Source organism: Periplaneta americana, chromosome 12 (genome assembly GCF_040183065.1).
Source record: "Periplaneta americana isolate PAMFEO1 chromosome 12, P.americana_PAMFEO1_priV1, whole genome shotgun sequence".
NCBI classification, from domain to species: Eukaryota; Metazoa; Arthropoda; class Insecta; order Blattodea; family Blattidae; genus Periplaneta; species Periplaneta americana.
Window position 1 is genome coordinate 157380877 of NC_091128.1, and position 21882 is coordinate 157402758.

Sequence of the window (21882 nt, forward strand, 5' to 3'; positions counted from 1 at the left end):
GCAGCTGTCCAACCACAGAATTTTGGAAACAAGTACCTGAACAAAATTAAAAGAATGTGCTGATAGAGTTATCTCCATTTTTTGGGACAACCTCTGAGTGTGAATCATTGTATTCAACACTTAAATTAATTAAATCTAAGCCTGGAGCTTTTCTAAGTGATGAACACTTAAGTAGGCTAGTTCGAACTGCCGTAACTGGTCATCGACCAAATTTCAAGCAAAGAAGTGTGATGTAATTTGTGTTGTCTGTAATGCTCAGTGATGTACTTAAATTTAATCAATTAATCATGGTCTAACCTACAAGTTTCTCAATTAATAATACTATTGCAATGGGTTTTATTTTTATTTTTAACACCTGAAAAATAAGTGTGGCCTTCTTCAAAGTTCGTCACCTAGATTGCAGCTCCCAAAAGTCAGCTAGCTGGCCACTTCTGTTACATAACACAATGTTATCACTCGATAAACAATAAAACGGAAAAAGAGACGAGAAGAAGAAGAAGAAGAAGAAGAAGAAGAGTACAAGAATAGAGAAGAAGAAAACGAGATGAGGAACAAACAAAGCAGAAGATGAAAATGAGGATCAGAAGAAAAGGACACCCAACTGAATACTAAAAAGAGCAGAAGAAAGATATAAGTGAAGCAGAAGTAGAAGAGAAGGAACTGCAGGAACAAGAGCAGTAGAATCAAATGAGCAGGGACTGAGGAAATAAGAGAAGAAGAAGAGAGCTAACAAGAACGTAAAAATAAACAAAAAAGCAACGAGGAGGAGGGACAGAAGTACATGAGTAGAGAATGAAAACAAATCTGACTATACTCATTGCACTCTCAAAGTGAGCTGTGACGAAACCTGACAAGAAAATTTCTTTAAAAACAAAAAACAAAACACTAGTCAGAAGAGAAAAAAAATCGCTTCTAATTCACTTTTTACTTGTCAATAATCATGCATTCTGCTCCTCACCTGCACGACGGGGAAGCCGTTGCCAGTGCGGTCCTTGACAGCGCCCCGGCTGCCCTCCGTCTGGTACCTCGCTCGGTGCTGCTGCTCAGGCTGGCACAGGATCTGCAGCTGAGTCTTGCCATCGCGGCTCATTGCCACATACTGTGCTGTCAGGGACACCCCTGCTGATGCTGCTGATCGCCGACCTGTGATAGCCTGCGGACGGGTGTGTGTTCGATTCATCCCTGTCTGCGACGTCTCCACGGGCCCAAGAGGCTCACCATTGGTTGGTGCCAGTCTGCTGTTAACAACCAGCACCTCCCTTTCATAACAGATCACTAGGTATTACAACTCTAGAACATACGATACAATCGCACAGCCTAGGCTGAGGCTGTGGTATCACGCCCATATTTTGATGACTCACAAAAGAGGATAACTAAAAATACCATTTTTGCACGATCGTGTTTATTGCTGTATTTACAGTTATTGTTGTTAGGCCTTGAAAGTTAGAATTCCCACACAGAAACTTGTTGCTAGGGAAACCATTCTTCATAACATAAAACTATACTGAAAAAGTTTCATATCCATGGTTCAAGAATTAAAACAGAAAATCAATATCCCGAATTTAAAAGAAAACTTATAAATTAAACCAAACCCTTTAACTCTATTAAATATAGAATATAATCTAAATTTAACAGAAGAAATGCTGAAATCAGAAGTAAACACTGAAACAATTGTCTTTAGAGACAATTAATATTAGGTACCCTCCACAAAACTGGCTTCATTTATACATCAATGGATCCTTAATCTCCAGAGAACAAGGTGCCGGTGCAGGTGTTACGTGCTGTCTCTTCTCACTTTATAGATCTCTTGGATATGGAACAACAAGTTTTGATGGAGAAATCGTTGCAATAAGTGAAAGTCTCAGGAATCTTCTATGCCACATCAATAAATTTAAGAATGCAGTTATATTGTCAGACTCCAAAGCAGCTATTCTATCAATAGTCTCTAAACACACACCTTCATCTCAAACAGCAGAAATAACTAAAATGCTCTCTCAATTAATATCACTCAATAAAAGAATTGTATTCCAATGGATACCATCCCATTGTGGAATCCTGGGAAATGAGAATGCGGATGCTTTAGCAAAGAAGGGAAGCACTGCTACTTACAGACATATTACTAAATCTACGTATTACTCTGTGAAAAGATTTATTAAATCTACATACTTAGACTTCAACAAACAAAATTTGATAACACAATCTCAAGGGAAGAAATGGAACTCTCTGCATCAAAATCCACAGTTAATTCCCGATTTACCACGAAAATCATCTGTAGCTGCATTTAGATTGGCAACAGGCCATGATTGTTTGGCCAAACACCTGCACAAAATTGGAATATATCAGTCCCCTATCTGCCCATTGTGCAACTCAAAGCAAGAAATGGATTCGGAACATCACAAAATCTGTGCTTCAGTGGCTGACCATGACAATATCGTTGAAAAATATTGGAGTGCAAGAGGTCAAATGACTTTACTGTCAAACGCCTGGCATTAGAAAACAACAACATACTGAAATAAACCCATTACAGTGCACTTATTGTTACTTAGTTACCATTACAGTGCAGTTTTGTGAAGGCTTTGGAACAATATTGCTCTAAATTTTCAATGCAAAATATATTGTATAATACATGTTTATGAACTACATTACAAAATCTCGGAACATCTTAATACGCCTTTCAAACCCAAAAATTCTTCGGCAAGTGGTCTCTGAGAGTAAATTATTAACCAGCAGGGTACTACATTGTGTTTGGTACAAACCTGTCTGATTCTTCTCCTCGCTTGTCTCTTCTGCTCATTGTTTCTGGAAATGAGAAGTTGTCGTTTGCGTCGTCTGCTTCTAATTTTATCTCCAGCTTCTTGCGTTTGACTTCAGAATGTTCGTGTGCCCAGGAAGCCTGAATGTGTGAAACAAATACACTCGTCTTACAAAACAAAGAAAAGTATCAGCTGTCCTTATGATCAAAGTATAACTTTACCACACAAAATAGCTTACGTTAATAAGCTTCTAGCACTCAGCGATGTAGAGTTGGTTCGCGTTCCAAATAAGTGACAATTATTGAACACAAAACAAATGTTTCCTCTGGACTAGATTGTAAGATATAGTCTGTGGGCTGTGAGTGCCAATCAGCATCATTGCATTCAAATTCACCTAGAAGTAGCGACTCACTAAATCAGGTACCATAAAGCACCAATCAAAAAATTTGATCATTTTATCATAGCAAAAGCAATGGATATTAATTAAACTTTTCATGCTGTGTGAAATTCTACAATTAATTAAATTGCATGACAACCGAACTAACATGATCTAAAATTGCATCTACACGGATAAACTTTTCCTTCAACTTTACACATTCAATTCTGCATGCAAGGCTGAACGAACGCATTCAATTCTGCATGCCTTTTTCCACTAAAAATGAGAATGCATGCAGAAATTGAAAGCCATCCAGTGGATGTGCGTATTTCGTTCAACAGTTGCATGTAGCGAGCTGCTGATTGTTACGAACAAACTGAAAATTCTTTTGTTTGGTGACGATAGACTTTTTAAGCTGAAAATGGCGACAAGTACGATTATTCAAATCAAGATTTCAGGTATACCTCCCTGTAAAGTTGATTTGAATAATTTCGAGGGAAAAAAAAATTGGATCGGTGTCGGTTAGAGTTCCCGAGTAGCTCAGTGGTAGAGCGTTGGTACGTTAAACCAAAGGTCCCGGGTTCGATACCCGGCTCCGGAACAATTTTTCCCTCGAAATTATTCAAATCAACTTTACAGGGAGGTATACCTGAAATCTTGATTTGCATAATACACGTCACTGTTCGTTAACAGAAAACCACAATTTAAGTCACACGGAGTTAGTGTGCACTCGAAGTTGGTTGCTTGACGGTTGTCAGCCCACTTTGAGGTCTGTGCATATAGAGGGAAAAATTGGATCGGTGTCGGTTAGAGTTCCCGAGTAGCTCAGTGGTAGAGCGTTGGTACGTTAAACCAAAGGTCCCGGGTTCGATACCCGGCTCCGGAACAATTTTTCCCTCGAAATTATTCAAGTACGATTATTCTCCGCGGAAAATCTCCTGCATATAAGGAAAACCAATCAGAGATCGCTGCGACGTTGTAATATAGATGGCTTGTGCGAGAGAGTGACGTCTCATGTGAGATACCGGAGACAAAGGGAGGGAGGCAGAAATCAGTTTCCCACAGCGTTGTAGCTCCTAAGATAATCAATCGCGCTGTAATTTTTATGATTAATAGGTGAATGTCTGAGGAAAGCAGAAAAAAAACTGATATGAAAATCTTTTTTTTTTTTTTTGAAACAGAAAGAAAAAATGGTAACTTCGAAGTGATCTATTCAAAATAGACATTTAGACCTTCAGAAGTTATCAAGCGGCAAACTTTTTTGTTTTTCACGTTAGAGGAGGGCAAAGTGAGAGAAATAATGAAAAAAAAAATTAAACTAAAAGTTATTACTACTCAAAATCTTTACTGATTTCCGAGTTACGGCGAGTTAAACGACCGTTTTCGCTTCGTCGAAGGAGTCAAGATTCAGCCTTTTGTCTGTTAAAAGACGAAGAAAATTGGAATATTACAATAAATAAAATAACTCTTAAACTCTAAATACCAATTGTGCGTGGTTCGCGTAAACACCTTTTGTCTCTCTTTTATCACTACCACTTGCTTTACTGAATGACAAGGTGTAACAGAAACATTCACACGAACGAGAAATGATCTGCTTTTTTGTGCAAATATAAACACAGAAGAAGAATAATAAGAGTGTGTCAGCTTGAACGTGTGTGTGTCTGTCTTCTGTTTTCTTGTGAGTGATGCAGAGAATCAAGTCGGCCGTGGCTGAGGATACAATGAGATTATTTAACATTTAAAAATCAGGTGCGACAAGATATTAAACAAATGCGCATCAGGTGCGGCAAGATTGGAGTTGACAGTTTGGCTTTGAGTGATTAAATTTCAACCGATCCTTAAAGTAGGCGCTCACTTACCGGAAAACATTCCTTTGTTGCGTTCGGATTTTTATTACAGTATCGCTCACTTGTCCGCATTTCCGAATTAAACATCAAATAGTGCTGTAATTTACCGCTAGAGCGCATTATTTCATTGTAGTGTTCTCAACGAGTTAGAAAGAGAAGACTATCTTTCTCTTTCTAACTCGTTGAGTGTTCTGAACTGAACTCGGAAATAAAATGAATAGCTCTGTAACTTAAATAAACTATGAAGGACATACCTGGTTAATTTAGTATTTTCCCAATCTCATTCCATAAGTTCTTTCTCCATATTACATTGCTATAATTCATAAATTATAAAGCTTTTCATACTGTAGGACTTGATAAACTAACCTTCGCGTCATCCATTTCATTATGCCTTCAATATTACCGCGATTGGATGCCTCGCAGTCCATATATTTGCCATGACATTCCTTATTACGATTTTGGACCGTACGGAAATCCGTTTAGAATTCTCTCGCCAGAATTCTGAACGGAATCCGGTCATGCGGACAGAGACGATACGGCCAAGTGAGCGATGCTCCATTTAAAATAATGCAAGGAATAAAAATCCGAACGCGCCGTACGGAGCCCAGCTTTAAGGCTGGTTCACAATAAACCGGGAACGAGAACCTGAATGAAAACGAGAAGCAGAGGACGTGAATATGAAAATTTTTTATTCACAATAAACCGAGAACGTAGACGACTATGCATATCGATAAGTATGTCAATAACGATATGTGAAGTCGATATTACGCATTCTGATGTTATTTGTATATAACTGACCAATGCGTTCTCTCATGAGAACAAGGCAGCCAACATAAACACAGGTTAACCAACTTCGAAATTTCAACTGAAACATTTCATTAGGTACGGTACTGTAAATGGCGGCCGGGTAGCTCAGTTGGCTACGGACTGAAAGGTCCGGGGTTCGATCCCAGGTGGTGACAGGATTTTTTCTCGTTGCCAAACTTTCAGAACGGCCCCGAGGTTCACTCAGCCTCCTATAAAATTGAGTACCGGGTCTATCCCGGGGGTAAAAGGCGGTCAGAGCGTGGTGCCGACCACACCACCTCATTCTAGTGCCGAGGTCATGGAAAGCATGGGGCTCTACCTCCATGCCCCCCCCCCAAGTGCCTTCATGGTATGTTACGGGGATACCTTTAGTGAAATGTGTAATACAACCAATACAGTAATAAAATATGATTCGCTTCCGATCGGTATTCAAAGATGCAGCTATTGAAAGCCACGTATTCTCCTTCATTTTCTCATCTTTATACGAGGCGCGCCGCTTATCGTAAACGTGAGGATTTCAATATTAGAATCTCATCAAATAAAACTTGCTCCATGATGCACAGCACAGAACAAAATAATGCATAGGTTATGACATGGACTTCTTGCTACAAAATATACGACGACAAAATAGCTTTTAGATGGCAATAGAATAAATCTAGTGGGCTGTGATCGAAAACGTGAACGCCAAAGTTGAAACTTGGCCAACTCTCCGTTCCCGATCTCGGGCTCCGGCAAGCTTTTCGTGAATTGTGAATGCTCACATTTAAATGTATACATTTTAACAATTTTACCGTTTTCGTTTTCGTTCCGATTCTCGTTTCCGGTTTATTGTGAACCAGCCTTTACACTCCATTGGTGTACGAGCGTTATAGTCAATGTTATATCGCCTATTTTACGATGACATGGCAGTACGGATGTTATGAAAACCGAAGAATTCGGAGAATACCCTACATGCCAGACGTTACAGTATCACAAAAGTAAACTTGTAATTTTCTCAGCATTTCAGTATGGCCAAACTTATTGCCAGCACTTCAAATTTATTCGAAGTTCCTGCACAGGCTACGTTCCTCCCTTTTCCGACGAGATAAAATTATTTCCTAACACTCACAGTCTTGATGAAGGAAGCTAAAGAATGAATCACTTTGTAAGCCATGTACTAATGATTTGGAACAGGCCGGTTTACTCTTTCTCCGTTCCATTCAACAGCCGCCTACATTCTCCTGCCACGGATAAACTTTGAGCCAATGCTGGCAACATGCCAAAAGACTGCAATGCGCTGGATTCAAAATTAAATCTGGAAACATTCGGTCGTATTATTTGTTACTGTAATAGACGTACATTCAAGCATAATGAAGAATCGCGCTTATCCCGTAGGCCTATTATACAACAATTCAATTCACTAGCATTTAACAAAAAAAAAAATGTATTCTAATTTTTCTTTCGTGGTACTAAAAATATTTCAATTCCGGTCTCATGTCAGTAACAATTAAAATAAATAACTACATGTAGATTATGTTACTGCGCACTAAATACTAAAGACCTTGATAGCCACATTCACGTTGTAGGTCACCAAGGACCTCTTCCGCTCTGTTCGATGCTTAATGCTTACACTGAGAGATCATGGATTTCAATTATGTATTCGATGTACGCAAGGTTCACATTCAATATTCTATTTTACAAATTTAAGGAATTAAGGCTGTTAATAGTATTTTTTTCGTAGTCACTTCCCTTTACGGAACTTTAGCACTCAGTAGTGTCCTAAAGACATCTATTTTTTATAGAACGACTGTCATAGTTAAGTTGTATGCGAATCAGAGGCCTTTTCCTGTTTCTGAAAAGTTGCTGTATTTTACTCACACTGTAACCAGGGGCCTGTTTCTCAAAAATACTAGTTCAGTAGTTCACCAGTTACTAGTTACCAGAGTATATTTCACCAGCTCTAGTAGATTCTGTTTCTCAAACTATTTCACCCGTCTAGTAACTTGTGACAATTTTTCACTAGTCACATTATCTCTTTCACTAGTCAGCTGATTGAGTTCATTTGTTTATAGTCATTGATAGGTATTGTTATTTGAGGTCAGAAGGCTAATTTTTTTGTGTTTTGGTTTTAATTTCTCTTTTCGGTTAAAATTCCATCAATTGAAAGCAAATTAACTATACTTAATATGATTAATGAATCAAAGGATATACTATTCGGTGCTTTTTCAAGCACAATAAGAAAACATTATAATGTAAACGAATAGACAAAAGATGTAATGTGTAAGGCTGTGGAACTGATACCTCAGAACAAAGATTATGCATACGTTAGGGACACTTACTGGCCCAACATTAAGAAAGCAACTTTGATGAATACCAATTCAAGTTCACAGTATCATCACAGTCTTAGTATATACAGTCACGAAGCTTGAGTTGTGAGGGTGCTAGGAACAATAGACTGAGCAGGTACTATTTCGGTACTCTATAATGAGGCGATATTAGCGATCCTAGTGGTTAGCAACTATCTGTGGATGCATATTTACATATTGAGCTTCGTGACTGTATATACTAGACTGTGGTATCATAATATAAACATATTATGTAGTTAGTGGGTCTACTGCCGACATGAATGCCACTTATAACTTAATGAAAAACTCGCTAATTTTTTTTTTCAGTTTTATATTTAATTAGTAGGCTAAAGTTGACAATGCCAGAAGACCTGGCAGTGGAGGAGGAAAGCCAGCAAAATTCACTGCAGTTGATGAATTGGTATTACATTATTAGGAAAATATTATGTATGTGTTGCTGGTCTGATGGCATTGCAAATAATCAACATCCAAATTTGTAGAGCAATTTGTATTTGAAGCTTTTCTGATAATGCATGACTTATATTATATGTCTTGTTATGGCAGGTTCCACTATATTTAAGAACTCTCCAAGCTTTTCAAAATTCAAATTATGGTTTATTTAACGATGCTCGCAACTGCAGAGGTTATATCAGCGTCACCGGTGTGCCGGAATTTTGTCGGGATCGAACCCGCAACCTCGAGTATAGAAAGCCAGCGCTATACCAAATACGCTACCGAGGCTGACTCCAAACTTTTCAGCACTTTACCTAAACTGTTCATTATATTTAAATAAATGCTCCCGTAAAGGAATAATAATTGTTCTTTCTCGATATAGTTTTAGCTCTTCTCACAACAACTTCATCACTTCAATCGGAATCACTTGCACATGTATTAAAAAATAAATAAAATATTTTGTTTTGATTATCTGAGAAAGGTTGTCACTGGTAACTGATAATATAGAAATCACCAGTCTTTAGAATCTTGTAGGAATATTCCTGTTGAATGCTAGATTAGCATTTTGAGAAACAGAATCACTTATGAACTGGTGAAATCGACCAATATTACTAGTCTGTGAACTGGTAACTACTACTTTACCCTTGTAGTTTCTAGAAACACAGACTTGTAAAATAAACTAATATTACTACTGTACAGACTAGTATTACTAGTCCGTGAGTTTTGAGAAACAGGCCCCTGGTGTCACAAAAGGAGGTCTCTATATATTGTAGAAATAGCAATTTTCCTTTCGTTTTTTACGAATAAATGTGTATTTTATTTTTTTTAATTTAATCAGCAATATACGCGTTACAAAATTAAATTGAAATAACCGGCGAAACATCGATATTCTCCCACACCACACACACGGGGGGAAAAACCTACTTGAATAACTGAAGATAACCCTAAAAATTATAACAAACCACTCTAGAGACATGATGTGATCACTGCGGAAATTATATATACATAGGTAGAGTTATGAGGGGCATGGGGGGCACTTCCCCCCCCCAAACGTATCTGAACTTTTTTTTTTATTAACGTTAGAAAATACTGAATTCAAAAGATCTTTTTTGCTTTTGTTTATGATTAAGTTTCTGTGCTTAAATTTATGAATTAATGTCTTCAGATCATGTGTCTGGACTATAATATTTATTTTAAATTTCTAAATGTTTAAGAATTCCTATAATAATAATAATAATAATAATAATAATAATAATAATAATAATAATAATAATAATAATAATAATGATGTTTTATTTTCGCTGGCAGAGTTAAGGCCATAAGGCCTTCTCTTCCACTCAACCAGCCTTAATCAATACAATACATAAATTTAAATGACAAATATTTACACTACACTTAAAAGGTTCTCCAGCAATATTCTTCACTACATATTTATTTAAATTTAGATAAATCTATAAGGTAAAGTAGTAACTTAATTTATGAGCTAATTTAATTTAATGAATTATAATTAATTTAATATTTCAAATAGCTAGTAAAATGATGAAAATTCCTCATTTGAGGAATGGAAGCACTGTATTGCTTCTGTACTCAAGTGTTAGAAGTCTCCAGGTGTTCAGGCCGACACTTGGAGATGTATGAATAACATACTACACAATAATCCCAGTATAATGTGTAAACTTAAAGACGAGATTAAATAAAATAGAGTTTATATTTCATATGATATCTTCAGGAAGGTAAGCTTCATATAAAAAGTTTCTGGTAGCACTATTACGTAGTTTTATTGATGTATGCACGTGTTTCTGTACGAAAGAGAAAAAAGAGGGAGATTATTTTAAGTTATGCCCCATAATTTATACAGTAGACCTACAGTTGAAGCCCTATACAACTCTGTCCGAAACATCGCGGATATGGATGTAACACTGTAAGAAACATGCCCTGAGAAAATACCTTTATTAAATGATCATATTCCGATATATTGTAGCCTACCAAGGTCAAGCTATAACAGGAGGAAGAGGTAAATGATGTCCCCCATAACTCGTTATATGGAGATTATATGGTTTTGCTTTGCCCCCCCCCCCTTCCCCAAGCAAAAGGTCCTCTCTCCGTCTATGTATATACAGTACTTAATAGGCAACAGTTCCGTATAGTACACAGCACTGCATACTGGATAACAGCAAAGCAACATCTTCAGCACTACTTGTGGACCATAACAAACCCCAACCTGCACCCCTCTGAGCGCGAGTCCTTATATACTCGGTCAGTCATGACCTTACTTACTGGCTTTTAAGGAACCCGGAGGTTCATTGCCGCCCTCACATAAGCTCGCCATTGGTCCCTATCCTGAGCAAGATCAATCCAGTCTCCATCATCACATCTCACCTCCCTCAAATCCATTTTAACATTATCTTCCCACCTACGTCTCGGCCTCCCCAAAGGTCTTTTTCCCTCCGGCCTCCCAACTAACACTCTATATGCATTTCTGGATTGGCCCATACGTGCTACATGTCCTGCCCATCTCAAACGTCTGGATTTTATGTTCCTAATTATGTCAGGTGAAGAATACAATGCGTGCAGCTCTGCATTGTGTAACTTTCTCCATTCTCCTGTAACTTCATCCCTCTTAGTCCCAAATAGTTTCCTAAGAACCTTATTCTCAAACACTCTTAATCTCTGTTCCTCTCTCAAAGTGAGTGTCCAAGTTTCACAACCATACAGAACAACCGGTAATATAACTGTTTTAGAAATTCTAACTTTCAGATTTTTTGACAGAAGACTAGATGACAAAAGCTTCTCAACCGAATAATAACACGCATTTCCCATATTTATTCTGCGTTTAATTACCTCCCGAGTGTCATTTATATTTGTTACTGTTGCTCCAAGATATTTGAATTTTTCCACCTCTTCGAAAGATAAATCTCAAATTTTTATAGTTCCAATAGTACAATATTCTCGTCACGAGACATAATCATATACTTAGTCTTTTCGGGATTTACTTCCAACCCTATCACTTTACTTACTTCAACTAGAATTTCCGCGTTTTCCCTAATCGTTTGTGGATTTTCTCCTAGCATATTCACGTCATCCGCATAGACAAGAAGCTGATGTAACCAGTCATGACCTACCGTTATAAATTAAAACAATTAGCGATAGGACAACCCAGTTATAGCAATCGCATAACACACTAGACGAAACTATGAAGTAATTAAACATTAAATACGACCATTTGGTCGAGGGAGCATCCGTTTTTGGTGCAAAGATAATTGGTTTAACATGTTCCTTAACTGCTATTGTATTTAAATAATTAAACTATGTCTATCTTGGTCCAGGAAGTATACATTATGCAAGGGTAATCCCTGTAACATGTTTCTTAATTGCTATTGTATCCAAATAATTAAACTATGTCTATCTTGGTCCAGGAAGTATACATTATGCAAGGGTCCCTGTAACATGTTCCTTAATTGCTATTGTATCCAAATAATTAAACTATGTCTATCTTGGTCCAGGAAGTATACATTATGCAAGGGTAATCCCTGTAACATGTTTCTTAATTGCTATTGTATCCAAATAATTAAACTATGTCTATCTTGGTCCAGGAAGTATACATTATGCAAGGGTAATCCCTGTAACATGTTTCTTAATTGCTATTGTATCCAAATAATTAAACTATGTCTATCTTGGTCCAGGAAGTATACATTATGCAAGGGTAATCCCTGTAACATGTTTCTTAATTGCTATTGTATCCAAATAATTAAACTATGTCTATCTTGGTCCAGGAAGTATACATTATGCAAGGGTAATCCCTGTAACATGTTTCTTAATTGCTATTGTATCCAAATAATTAAACTATGTCTATCTTGGTCCAGGAAGTATACATTATGCAAGGGTAATCCCTGTAACATGTTTCTTAATTGCTATTGTATCCAAATAATTAAACTATGTCTATCTTGGTCCAGGAAGTATACATTATGCAAGGGTAATCCCTGTAACATGTTCCTTAATTGCTATTGTATCCAAATAATTAAACTATGTCTATCTTGGTCCAGGAAGTATACATTATGCAAGGGTAATCCCTGTAACATGTTTCTTAATTGCTATTGTATCCAAATAATTAAACTATGTCTATCTTGGTCCAGGAAGTATACATTATGCAAGGGTAATCCCTGTAACATGTTTCTTAATTGCTATTGTATCCAAATAATTAAACTATGTCTATCTTGGTCCAGGAAGTATGCATTATGCAAGGGTAATCCCTGTAACATGTTTCTTAATTGCTATTGTATCCAAATAATTAAACTATGTCTATCTTGGTCCAGGAAGTATACATTATGCAAGGGTAATCCCTGTAACATGTTTCTTAATTGCTATTGTATCCAAATAATTAAACTATGTCTATCTTGGTCCAGGAAGTATACATTATGCAAGGGCAATCCCTGTAACATGTTTCTCAATTGCTATTGTATCCAAATAATTAAACTATGTCTATCTTGGTCCAGGAAGTATACATTATGCAAGGGTAATCCCTGTAACATGTTCCTTAATTGCTATTGTATCCAAATAATTGAACTATGTCTATCTTGGTCCAGGAAGTATACATTATGCAAGGGTCCCTGTAACATGTTTCTCAATTGCTATTGTATCCAAATAATTAAACTATGTCTATCTTGGTCCAGGAAGTATACATTATGCAAGGGTAATCCCTGTAACATGTTCCTTAGTTGCTATTGTATCCAAATAATTAAACTATGTCTATCTTGGTCCAGGAAGTATACATTATGCAAGGGTAATCCCTGTAACATGTTTCTTAATTGCTATTGTATCCAAATAATTAAACTATGTCTATCTTGGTCCAGTAAGTATACATTATGCAAGGGTAATCCCTGTAACATGTTTCTTAATTGCTATTGTATCCAAATAATTAAAATACGATCATCTGGTCCAGGGAGCATCCGCTTTTGGTGCAAAAATAATTCGTATAACATACATTCTTTAATAAATCACTCCAAACCAATGCGAATAAAGAGTAGATTGTGTACGCAGATGTTTGTATTGACCCTATTGTTTACGTAAGTAAAAATAAGTGAAAATTAACATGACACATTAGCATTATTTTAAGAAATACAGGGGACAAATATGTAATAAAAATGTACTTTACGGAATAATTAAAACTTAATATGCGCCGCGTGTACATTTGTAAAGTTATCTATCTCTCACTTTCATTTGATCATGAAATAATGCAACGCAAATCAGAAGTCAGTTCCGTGTGAGAGGATAATGGAGTTACAATGAATAGCATAATGTACATATTTTTCACGAAAAATGACGCAGGATAAACTATAAACTGTAGCACCAAAATAACATTAACAACTCTCAAAACTCACAAAGACTTGACAACGGAAATAAATTTAACAACACTTCGAACTCACAAATACTTTATAATAACTTTAATACATCTTTAAATTCACTTATTATACATGATATTATCGCATGCAAATTACAGCACGTTTCAACAATGAACAATCCAACAGAGCGGTATCTAGCGGAAAAATCTTGAAACATGCACATGACCTTTAAATGATTGCTGAATGTGGAGGGAAAAAAAAGAAGAATGCTGTCAAATTTATAAAATTTACCTTGCGTAACACTTGACTTCCTGTGAATATGCTGCAATTAATCTTAAGTGTGTGTGTACTATCAGTTATACATTTATATGTAATTCTTGTAAGAAACTGGGGTAGTTTTGTGATAGTATCTGAAAAAAAAAAAATGACGGGAAAGTGTTTCCCGATGTTGCCACTAGATACCGCGTTATCAATCATCGTTGTGTACTCGTATATTGACATATTTTATCTATTGTCCTTATTTTAATCACTAAAACCAGCACGCCTTGTAATGAGCAATCAGAGCTGTGTACAAATAGGTTTACAGGGCAAATATATAAACATTTAAATATGTTTAGCTCGTTAACGCAGAATACCACACTGAAAACAACAAATTGCGAAAAATGACTGAATATTAATTCAAAAGTAATTTTCGCGATATTGCTGATACTAAATGGGTAAAATATAAGAAAAATTACTATCATACGAACAAGTTCTTAATGTTGAAGCTACATACAAAGCCGGAGTCTTGGGTCGGCAATACTGTAAATAACTGTCAAGTGGAGGCCTACGATACAAAAGCACGTGTTTGTGTTAATGTCGATTTTCAATGTAAATTGATGTTATAACATAAGTGTATGTCGATGAAATTATATTCGCGGTCGTACCAAACGTTCATTGTTTTATGCATTATAAACTAAGTGCGTGTCGGCGATGAAAGCAAGATAATTAAATGAAATTAAAATGGCTGCAGTCTTTGGTAATTTTTACGGTTAATGATGACAAAGTCATTGACAATTCTTCCAGATATTAAATATTTTATAAACTACATTTTTATAGTCTTACTTGTGGTTTGCGGTGTAGTAGAAATGTTGTTCCAGCCAAATTGTTGGGTCTCGCATCTCGAAGTTACGCCGTTGATTTTCAAGTTCATTGTAAACAGCTGTTTTGTGATCCCATAAACGTTGCAGTTCGGAATGTCTGCTATATGTCAGAACCATCTATAATTTGTAGGTAGATGCACACACTCACTCTGTTGGTATGCAAGATTTATTTATTATTATTTTGTAATTAGTTATAAACATGTTTCTTTTCACTTGGTATTTCCAGAATTTAAAGTTCACTGAGTTTACGCTAATTGGCACATACTTAATAGATAATAATGTGTTTTGTTACGTATTATGTTATAGGTATGTTTCTGCACTTTTTCACATAGATCTTTATACTTCATCTAACTAAATTTACACCTTCATATTTTATTATTATATGTCAATAGCTTTCTTTGTTTATATTTTTAGTTTTTTTGCATAGTTTACATTCTTAACTTGTTTTCTGTAGTTATATTTTATTTAAAATTATATTTAAAAAAGTTTATAACAGATAATTCAGGATAACAGCATTGTTATGGTGACTGGCCAGGTTCAAACTAAAACTGGCTTCCTAGGCATCTGAAATATTTATGGAAAAACACGACAGATAATCGCACGAGATTAAAATGTATATGATATCCTAGACCTTTCACAACAGAGGTGAAACAACATAAGCGGCAAATCATTGTCAATTTACTAGCTTCATACTGGTTAATTGATTGGAATAGTGTATTGCGAAAGTAAGTCGTTATTTTATTTATTTTTGGTACAAGTAACATTTCTTCATGTATTTGTTCATTTATTTACCCCTGTATGATCAATAAAAAAGTCGACCTGGTTGGCGAGTTAGTATGGCGCTGGCCTTCTATGCCCAAGGTTGCGGGTTCGATCCTGGGCCAGGTCGATGGCATTTAAGTGTGCTTAAATGCGACAGGCTCATGTCAGTAATTTACTGGCATGTAAAAGAACTCCTGCGGGACAAAATTCCGGCACATCCGGCGACGCTGATATAACCTCTGCAATTGCGAGCGTCGTTAAATAAACCATAACATTTAACATTTTCAATAAAAAACACGTATGCTTTTAATTTTTTCAAGTTATAAGTGGCTGTTGTAAGTACTTACGCGGTATTCTGAAACTCAAGTAAAATAACATTGTGCGAGATCGTGCGTATTTGCTTAGTTTCCGCACAAAACCAATCCGCGGAAAGTCTAAAATTCCCACATTCAGTATTCCCAACCTAACACACATAACAATTGCCCTCTTCTTACCGCTTAAGTGACATATTGATTTTACTGCTTTAGGCTTTTAACATATTATTTTTAGAGACGTTCAATATAGTAATAATTATAAATTGGAAACTTACCACTGCAATTTCACCTAAATTGCACTGTTAATTATTGTTTTTAAATATTTGCAAAAATTAAGTAAACTCTACAACTCCACTAAAGTTACTGCATTCGTGATGCAAGTAACATTAAGGAAGCCGTGAAAAAATCAACAAGATTCCAGACTCATCATAGACTGGGGGAAAAAAAGACAGACGTACATCACGGCCTGCTGGAGTATAGTAAACAGAGAAAACATTTTATAGCAACAATGTTGAAGAAAGATATTTTGGTTTTCCGAAGTTGCCGTCATTAAACAGAAACCAACATGGAGATTTCATTGCAACTAATTAGAAATTCGTCTTTCAGGTATGTAATAAACGATCTTCGCACAAAATAATGTACGATACACGAGCGGTATGTTTTCTTTCAATTCTCGGAAAATTAAAAAACCTCAACTACGTTTCGCTTTTTCAAACTTTTCCTCGAACATGAAAACTTCAACATACCGCTCTTGTAACGCATATTACTATTTCGGATTCCGTAATAAATTACGTACATCAATACTTTTGATCTTGATGATATGCACTTACGTATGTATAAATTAATGTCGAAAATGTACACGTGACAACGAAACCAAAGCACTATAATGTCAAACCTCGAGCTATATCTCGGCCCTTGCCTGCGCTCAGTGTTGCCAAACGTACTCATGCTCCGGCTTGTAACTGAAGATGGCTATGGCTGAAGACAATGTAAAATTTGCATTGGAATTTAAATCCAGAATTACATTATTTACATTTCACAATCAACATCACATCAGTGAAAACAGCTACACTGTAGACTAACTGCCACTCAGGTGACGGACGCAATTATCACCCGTGAGAAATACTGACAGATTCGGTCTAATTCATGTCGAATTTTACACACTGGAAGGAACGAAAAGCAAGATTGCACTACATTGCTGCGAACACAGGAAATAATCAAAACAAGGTTGACAGATATCTCATATCGGGATAAAGGTCAGAACACACAAACAGCTCTCGAATGTAAATAACCTAAGCCATTCCACGACAAACAAAACAAATATTTAAAGTCTGTACTTGCTATTCCAAGACACCTTATTCAACAATTACTTATTTAACTTAATTGTATTATCGCCGCGCTCTCATGGTTAACATTCGGCAGGTCTTTGAGCGACCTCGTGCATAACATTTCGCAGGTCTTTGAAATTTAATTGCATTATTGTTTTCAATTTTTTATGTCGCCGCTCTAATCACTCGCCTCAATTTCAATATTTCAACCAATAAGCTGCTTCCATTATTAAATGACACCTACTTGTCTAATCCACGTGGAGTAAAACCGGGGCTGCAATGTCTTGTGCTGAGGGCGAACATTATAGTAATAATAATAATAATAATAATAATAATAATAATAATAATAATAATAATAATAATGATTTATTTTAGCTGGCAGAGTTAAGGCCGCAAGGCCTTCTCTTCCACTCAACCAGCAATAAGTGTATATACATATGCATGAACTTACAAAGAATTCAACAATTTGATTTAGGTGAGAGTTACATTTATACAAGAGTTATTTATGAATTAAACAACAAAATACTATGAACTATTAATTAAACACTGAAATAAACTGTGTAGCAGAATTAAACTAAAATACATAGAATGTTAATATATTTCAAATGATATTAGATAATAGAAAGAGATTATTATGAGACAATTTTGAGAATGCAGCACAATCAGGATGATGTCTAAAGAAAAAAGCAACAGTGTAGTCAGTAATATTTTAAATCAGTATGATTGGAGTGAAATGCTAATAAGGTTATCTTTTAAGCTGTTCTTAAAGGTGTTTGTTGTCTTGCAGCCCCTAATACTTTGTGGAATTCCATTGACGCGAGGTGGATATTGTAAAAGATGAGGAATAACAAGATGTTCTATGAAGAGGTATATTTAGCGTGCCACAGATAAGTGATCTGGTATTTACGTCGTGGTTAGAGTATAGATAAGAGAAACGAGACGAAAGGTAATTTGGTGTTGAGGTGTGCAGAATTCGAAAGAGTAAAGACAAAGAGTGTAAAGTTCTGCGTTCTTTAAGTCAGAGCCACGAGAGACTTGCGAAGGACGGTGATATGTGACCATATCGTCGGATGTTGCACACGTATCTGACGCACATATTCTGAGCTCGCTGTAACTTGACTGACAGTTCAGAACTTAGATCACTTAACAAAACGTCACAATAATCGAAGTGCGACATTACTAGGGTTTGTACTAGGGTAAGTTTTAGTTGCTGGGGCAAGAAGTTTCTCAAGCGACTCAAAGAGTGAAAGGAGGAACAGATTTTTTTTATCGTTTCTTTAACTTGAAAATTCCAACTTAGATTATTATCAAAAAAGAAGCCAAGATTTTTTACGACAGATGAATAAGGGATTAGCGTGTTGTTAAGGGTAACAACTGAAAGGTTACTGTTATTAAGGGAGTTAACTAAACGCTTATGTCCAATAATTATGGCTTGAGTCTTACTTGGATTAAGTGCGAGTCCGAAATTGGCCGCCCAAGTGGAGACAGTGGCTAGGTCACAATTTAACTTGTCAATCGATTCATTGATCGTATTGGGTCTGGAATGTATGTAAAGTTGTAGGTCGTCGGCATAGAGGTGATATCGGCAATACTGTAAGTTCTTTGATACGTCATTAATGTAGATAGAGAAAAGTAGTGGTCCTAATACGGAGCCCTGCGGCACTCCCGCCTTTGTGTATCGCCATTGGGAGAATTGATTATCAAGTGAAACACACTGTTGGCGGTCCCGTAGGTAGGAGCCCATCCAGCTCAAGGTATTGTCTGACAGGTGCAAAGCCTTCATCTTTGCAAGAAGCAAGTCGATATCAACAGAACCAAAGGCATTGCTGAAATCGAGAAGAGTTAGCGCCGTTAAGGTATGTGATTAAAAATTATTATTAAAGAGTTATTATTAAGAGTTAAGAATGTCAACGTGCTCGTATATGAAATAATAATAATAATAATAATAATAATAATAATAATAATAGCCATTTAACAATATAACAAACTAGTACTTATTCTTATCGAGGAAGTAGACGTGACAAGGTGACGCTTAGAGTGAAACCTACAGAGCAACAATCGGTCGGCAAAATTATGTTTTAAAAGCACACCGCACGTTATTGTATGATGCCGACATGTTAACCATGAGAGCGCGGCGATAATAAATACGAAGGCGACACATACTTTCCAATAAATATTAACGTTTTTCGCAACAATTCACTTTCTTTATTACGATACGAATGATATGCCATCCGTGGTACGAACAGCCTACGCCCTTCAGCCGAGGTGAACGATCATCCAATCAACGGAGGTATCGTGTGCCGTTACAGTAGCCCTATAGTTGGTTTGCGAAACCGAATTTCACTATCTAACCACAGCTCCCTTAAATCCATCATGCTGGATTGGCACTGGTCACATAACCTGCCGAAATTTAAAGAGAAAATTTCTTCCCCTTGAGGAATCGAACCAGCGCGCATTCCGTAACGTGGATCAAGAGATGATGCCGACAATCCGGGACGAATGATTTATTTATTTGCAACAGAGCAATGCATCAATAACAATAGACAGTACAAAATTATAGTTACTTATACCACAGTCTAGTAGGCTATATACAGTCACGAAGCTTGAGTTGTGAGGGTACTAGGAACAATAGACTGTGCTGGTACAATTTCGCATTGTCTGTAATGAGGCGATATTAGCGATCCTAGCGGTTAGCAACTATCTATGGATGCATATTTACTACGTATTGAGCTCGTGTCTGTATATACTAGACTGTGCTTATACTGTACCACAAAAATAAACAAATGAAAAAATAAATACAAGATATAAAATGTATGAACTAAAATTACAGAGTAACAAATAGTAATATTATTTTAAATCAACTATCTTCAATATTTTAACAAGAAATAGTTTATATTTAATGTAAGAAATTCTGAAATATAGATCCTATATTTTACGTAATTCAGTGAATTTATAACACAAACTTAACAGTGGAGAATTTTTACGTGATGAGGTGTTTGATTTTCTGTAGTGTAATAAAAATGTCGATTTCTTAAATTTGATGTTCTAGCGTTAAGCTGTATTTGTCACAATATTTTGCTATTATCCAGTATTTTGTACAATAAAAGTTGCTCGGCAAGTAATCTGCGATCGGCAAGAGATGCTGAATTAAATTCAATAAGTAGACTGTCGTACGAAATTTTGTTACGGAAAACCAAATAATGATATTTTAAAAAATTAGGGTATTCCCGAAACACGTTTCTTAATTTTTTCAATTTCATCACTATGTAAGTTACAAGTTGGAGACAAAATTACTGACGCTTATTCTAATTTAGCGCGTATGTGTAGTAAATTAAAAAGAAATGTCAAAGTCTAAATGTTTCGTAAATTTTTATTTTTGTAACAATAAATCGCAGATTTTTAAAGCATTATTTGTTATATTACATATGTCATTATGAAAAGTCAAATTATAATTAATAGCTACATCTAGATATTTTACACAATAGCCTATATTCATTCTAGTGGTTTAGCATTAATTGTACGCAATAATTAGATCTTAAAAACATTATGCACTCCTTGTATGTCATTATTTTCTTCAATATTATTTAAAAGACACAGGTACATAATAAATGTAATCAATTAACATGCATCCACATAAAAATATTTCTTCTGTTAATGTATTTATTCAGAAATACACTCTTTCTGCTTTCGCAATAATGGGACCGCCTCATTGCACAAAGCATAACACGGAGGGTGAAAACAAAATTGAAATTAGACAGGAAAGACCACAAGAGAGAAACGAACACTAACCGCTTTTGAGGCATTTGAAAGAACTTACCTCCTACAAACGCATTTCAACAAGATATATTTAAGAAAACTGTCAACTATGTAAAATTTGTCACTCGTCAACGATTTACACTCAAAATTGAGTCTAACATATTTTAATCAACAGAAGCGTAAATTTCAAAATAAGACACAAATCTGCGTTCAGGAACACGGGACTTTCCAACTACAACACTGTCCCTTGAAATGGAAACTCTGGCAACCCCGAGTACAACATTTACACATTTTATACAAGCTATATTATATAAGCTGGGTGCTCCTGTTATGGCCAACCCCCTATTCTGAGTTAGTTAACCAAAAAATCCGCTAAATTGCAGCAGCATCCAGTGAAAGGACATCCTGGTATGTCACTTGATCGTTTTCCATCCAGTAAGGTTGAGCAATATGGCGTCAGTTGCCTGTTTGGCGGTTTTCATGTGACCTCTTCTTATTTTTCTCTGGTAAGTCTCCTTTGTTTTATGCATGTTTTTCAAAGACTTGTTTCATGAAAACCATAGTACTCCATTCAGTTTTTAATGTTCTGTTGATTGGTGTTGTCGTTGATGGAGTATCTTTTACGAGTTGTTCATAATCAAACGATTTTCGTGAAAGCTTACCTGCTCCTGATATGGCCAT

The 21882-nt window shown here is 36.0% G+C and overlaps 1 protein-coding gene across 3 annotated transcripts in view; it reads right to left on the minus strand.

Moving 5' to 3' along the window:
- Nucleotides 1–21882, minus strand: part of NFAT (NFAT nuclear factor) — a 223267-nt gene that overhangs the window by 31624 nt on the left and 169761 nt on the right. Inside the window, exons 4-5 of one of the 3 annotated variants that reach the window (XM_069842351.1) lie at nt 2757–2893; nt 959–1238 (exon numbers count right to left, since the gene is read on the minus strand). In XM_069842351.1, coding sequence (XP_069698452.1) covers nt 959–1238; nt 2757–2893 — 417 coding nt within the window. Of the gene's footprint in view, nt 1–958; nt 1260–2756; nt 2894–21882 lie in introns of all 3 variants that reach the window. The other 2 variants (XM_069842352.1, XM_069842350.1) reach the window with 2 other exon arrangements.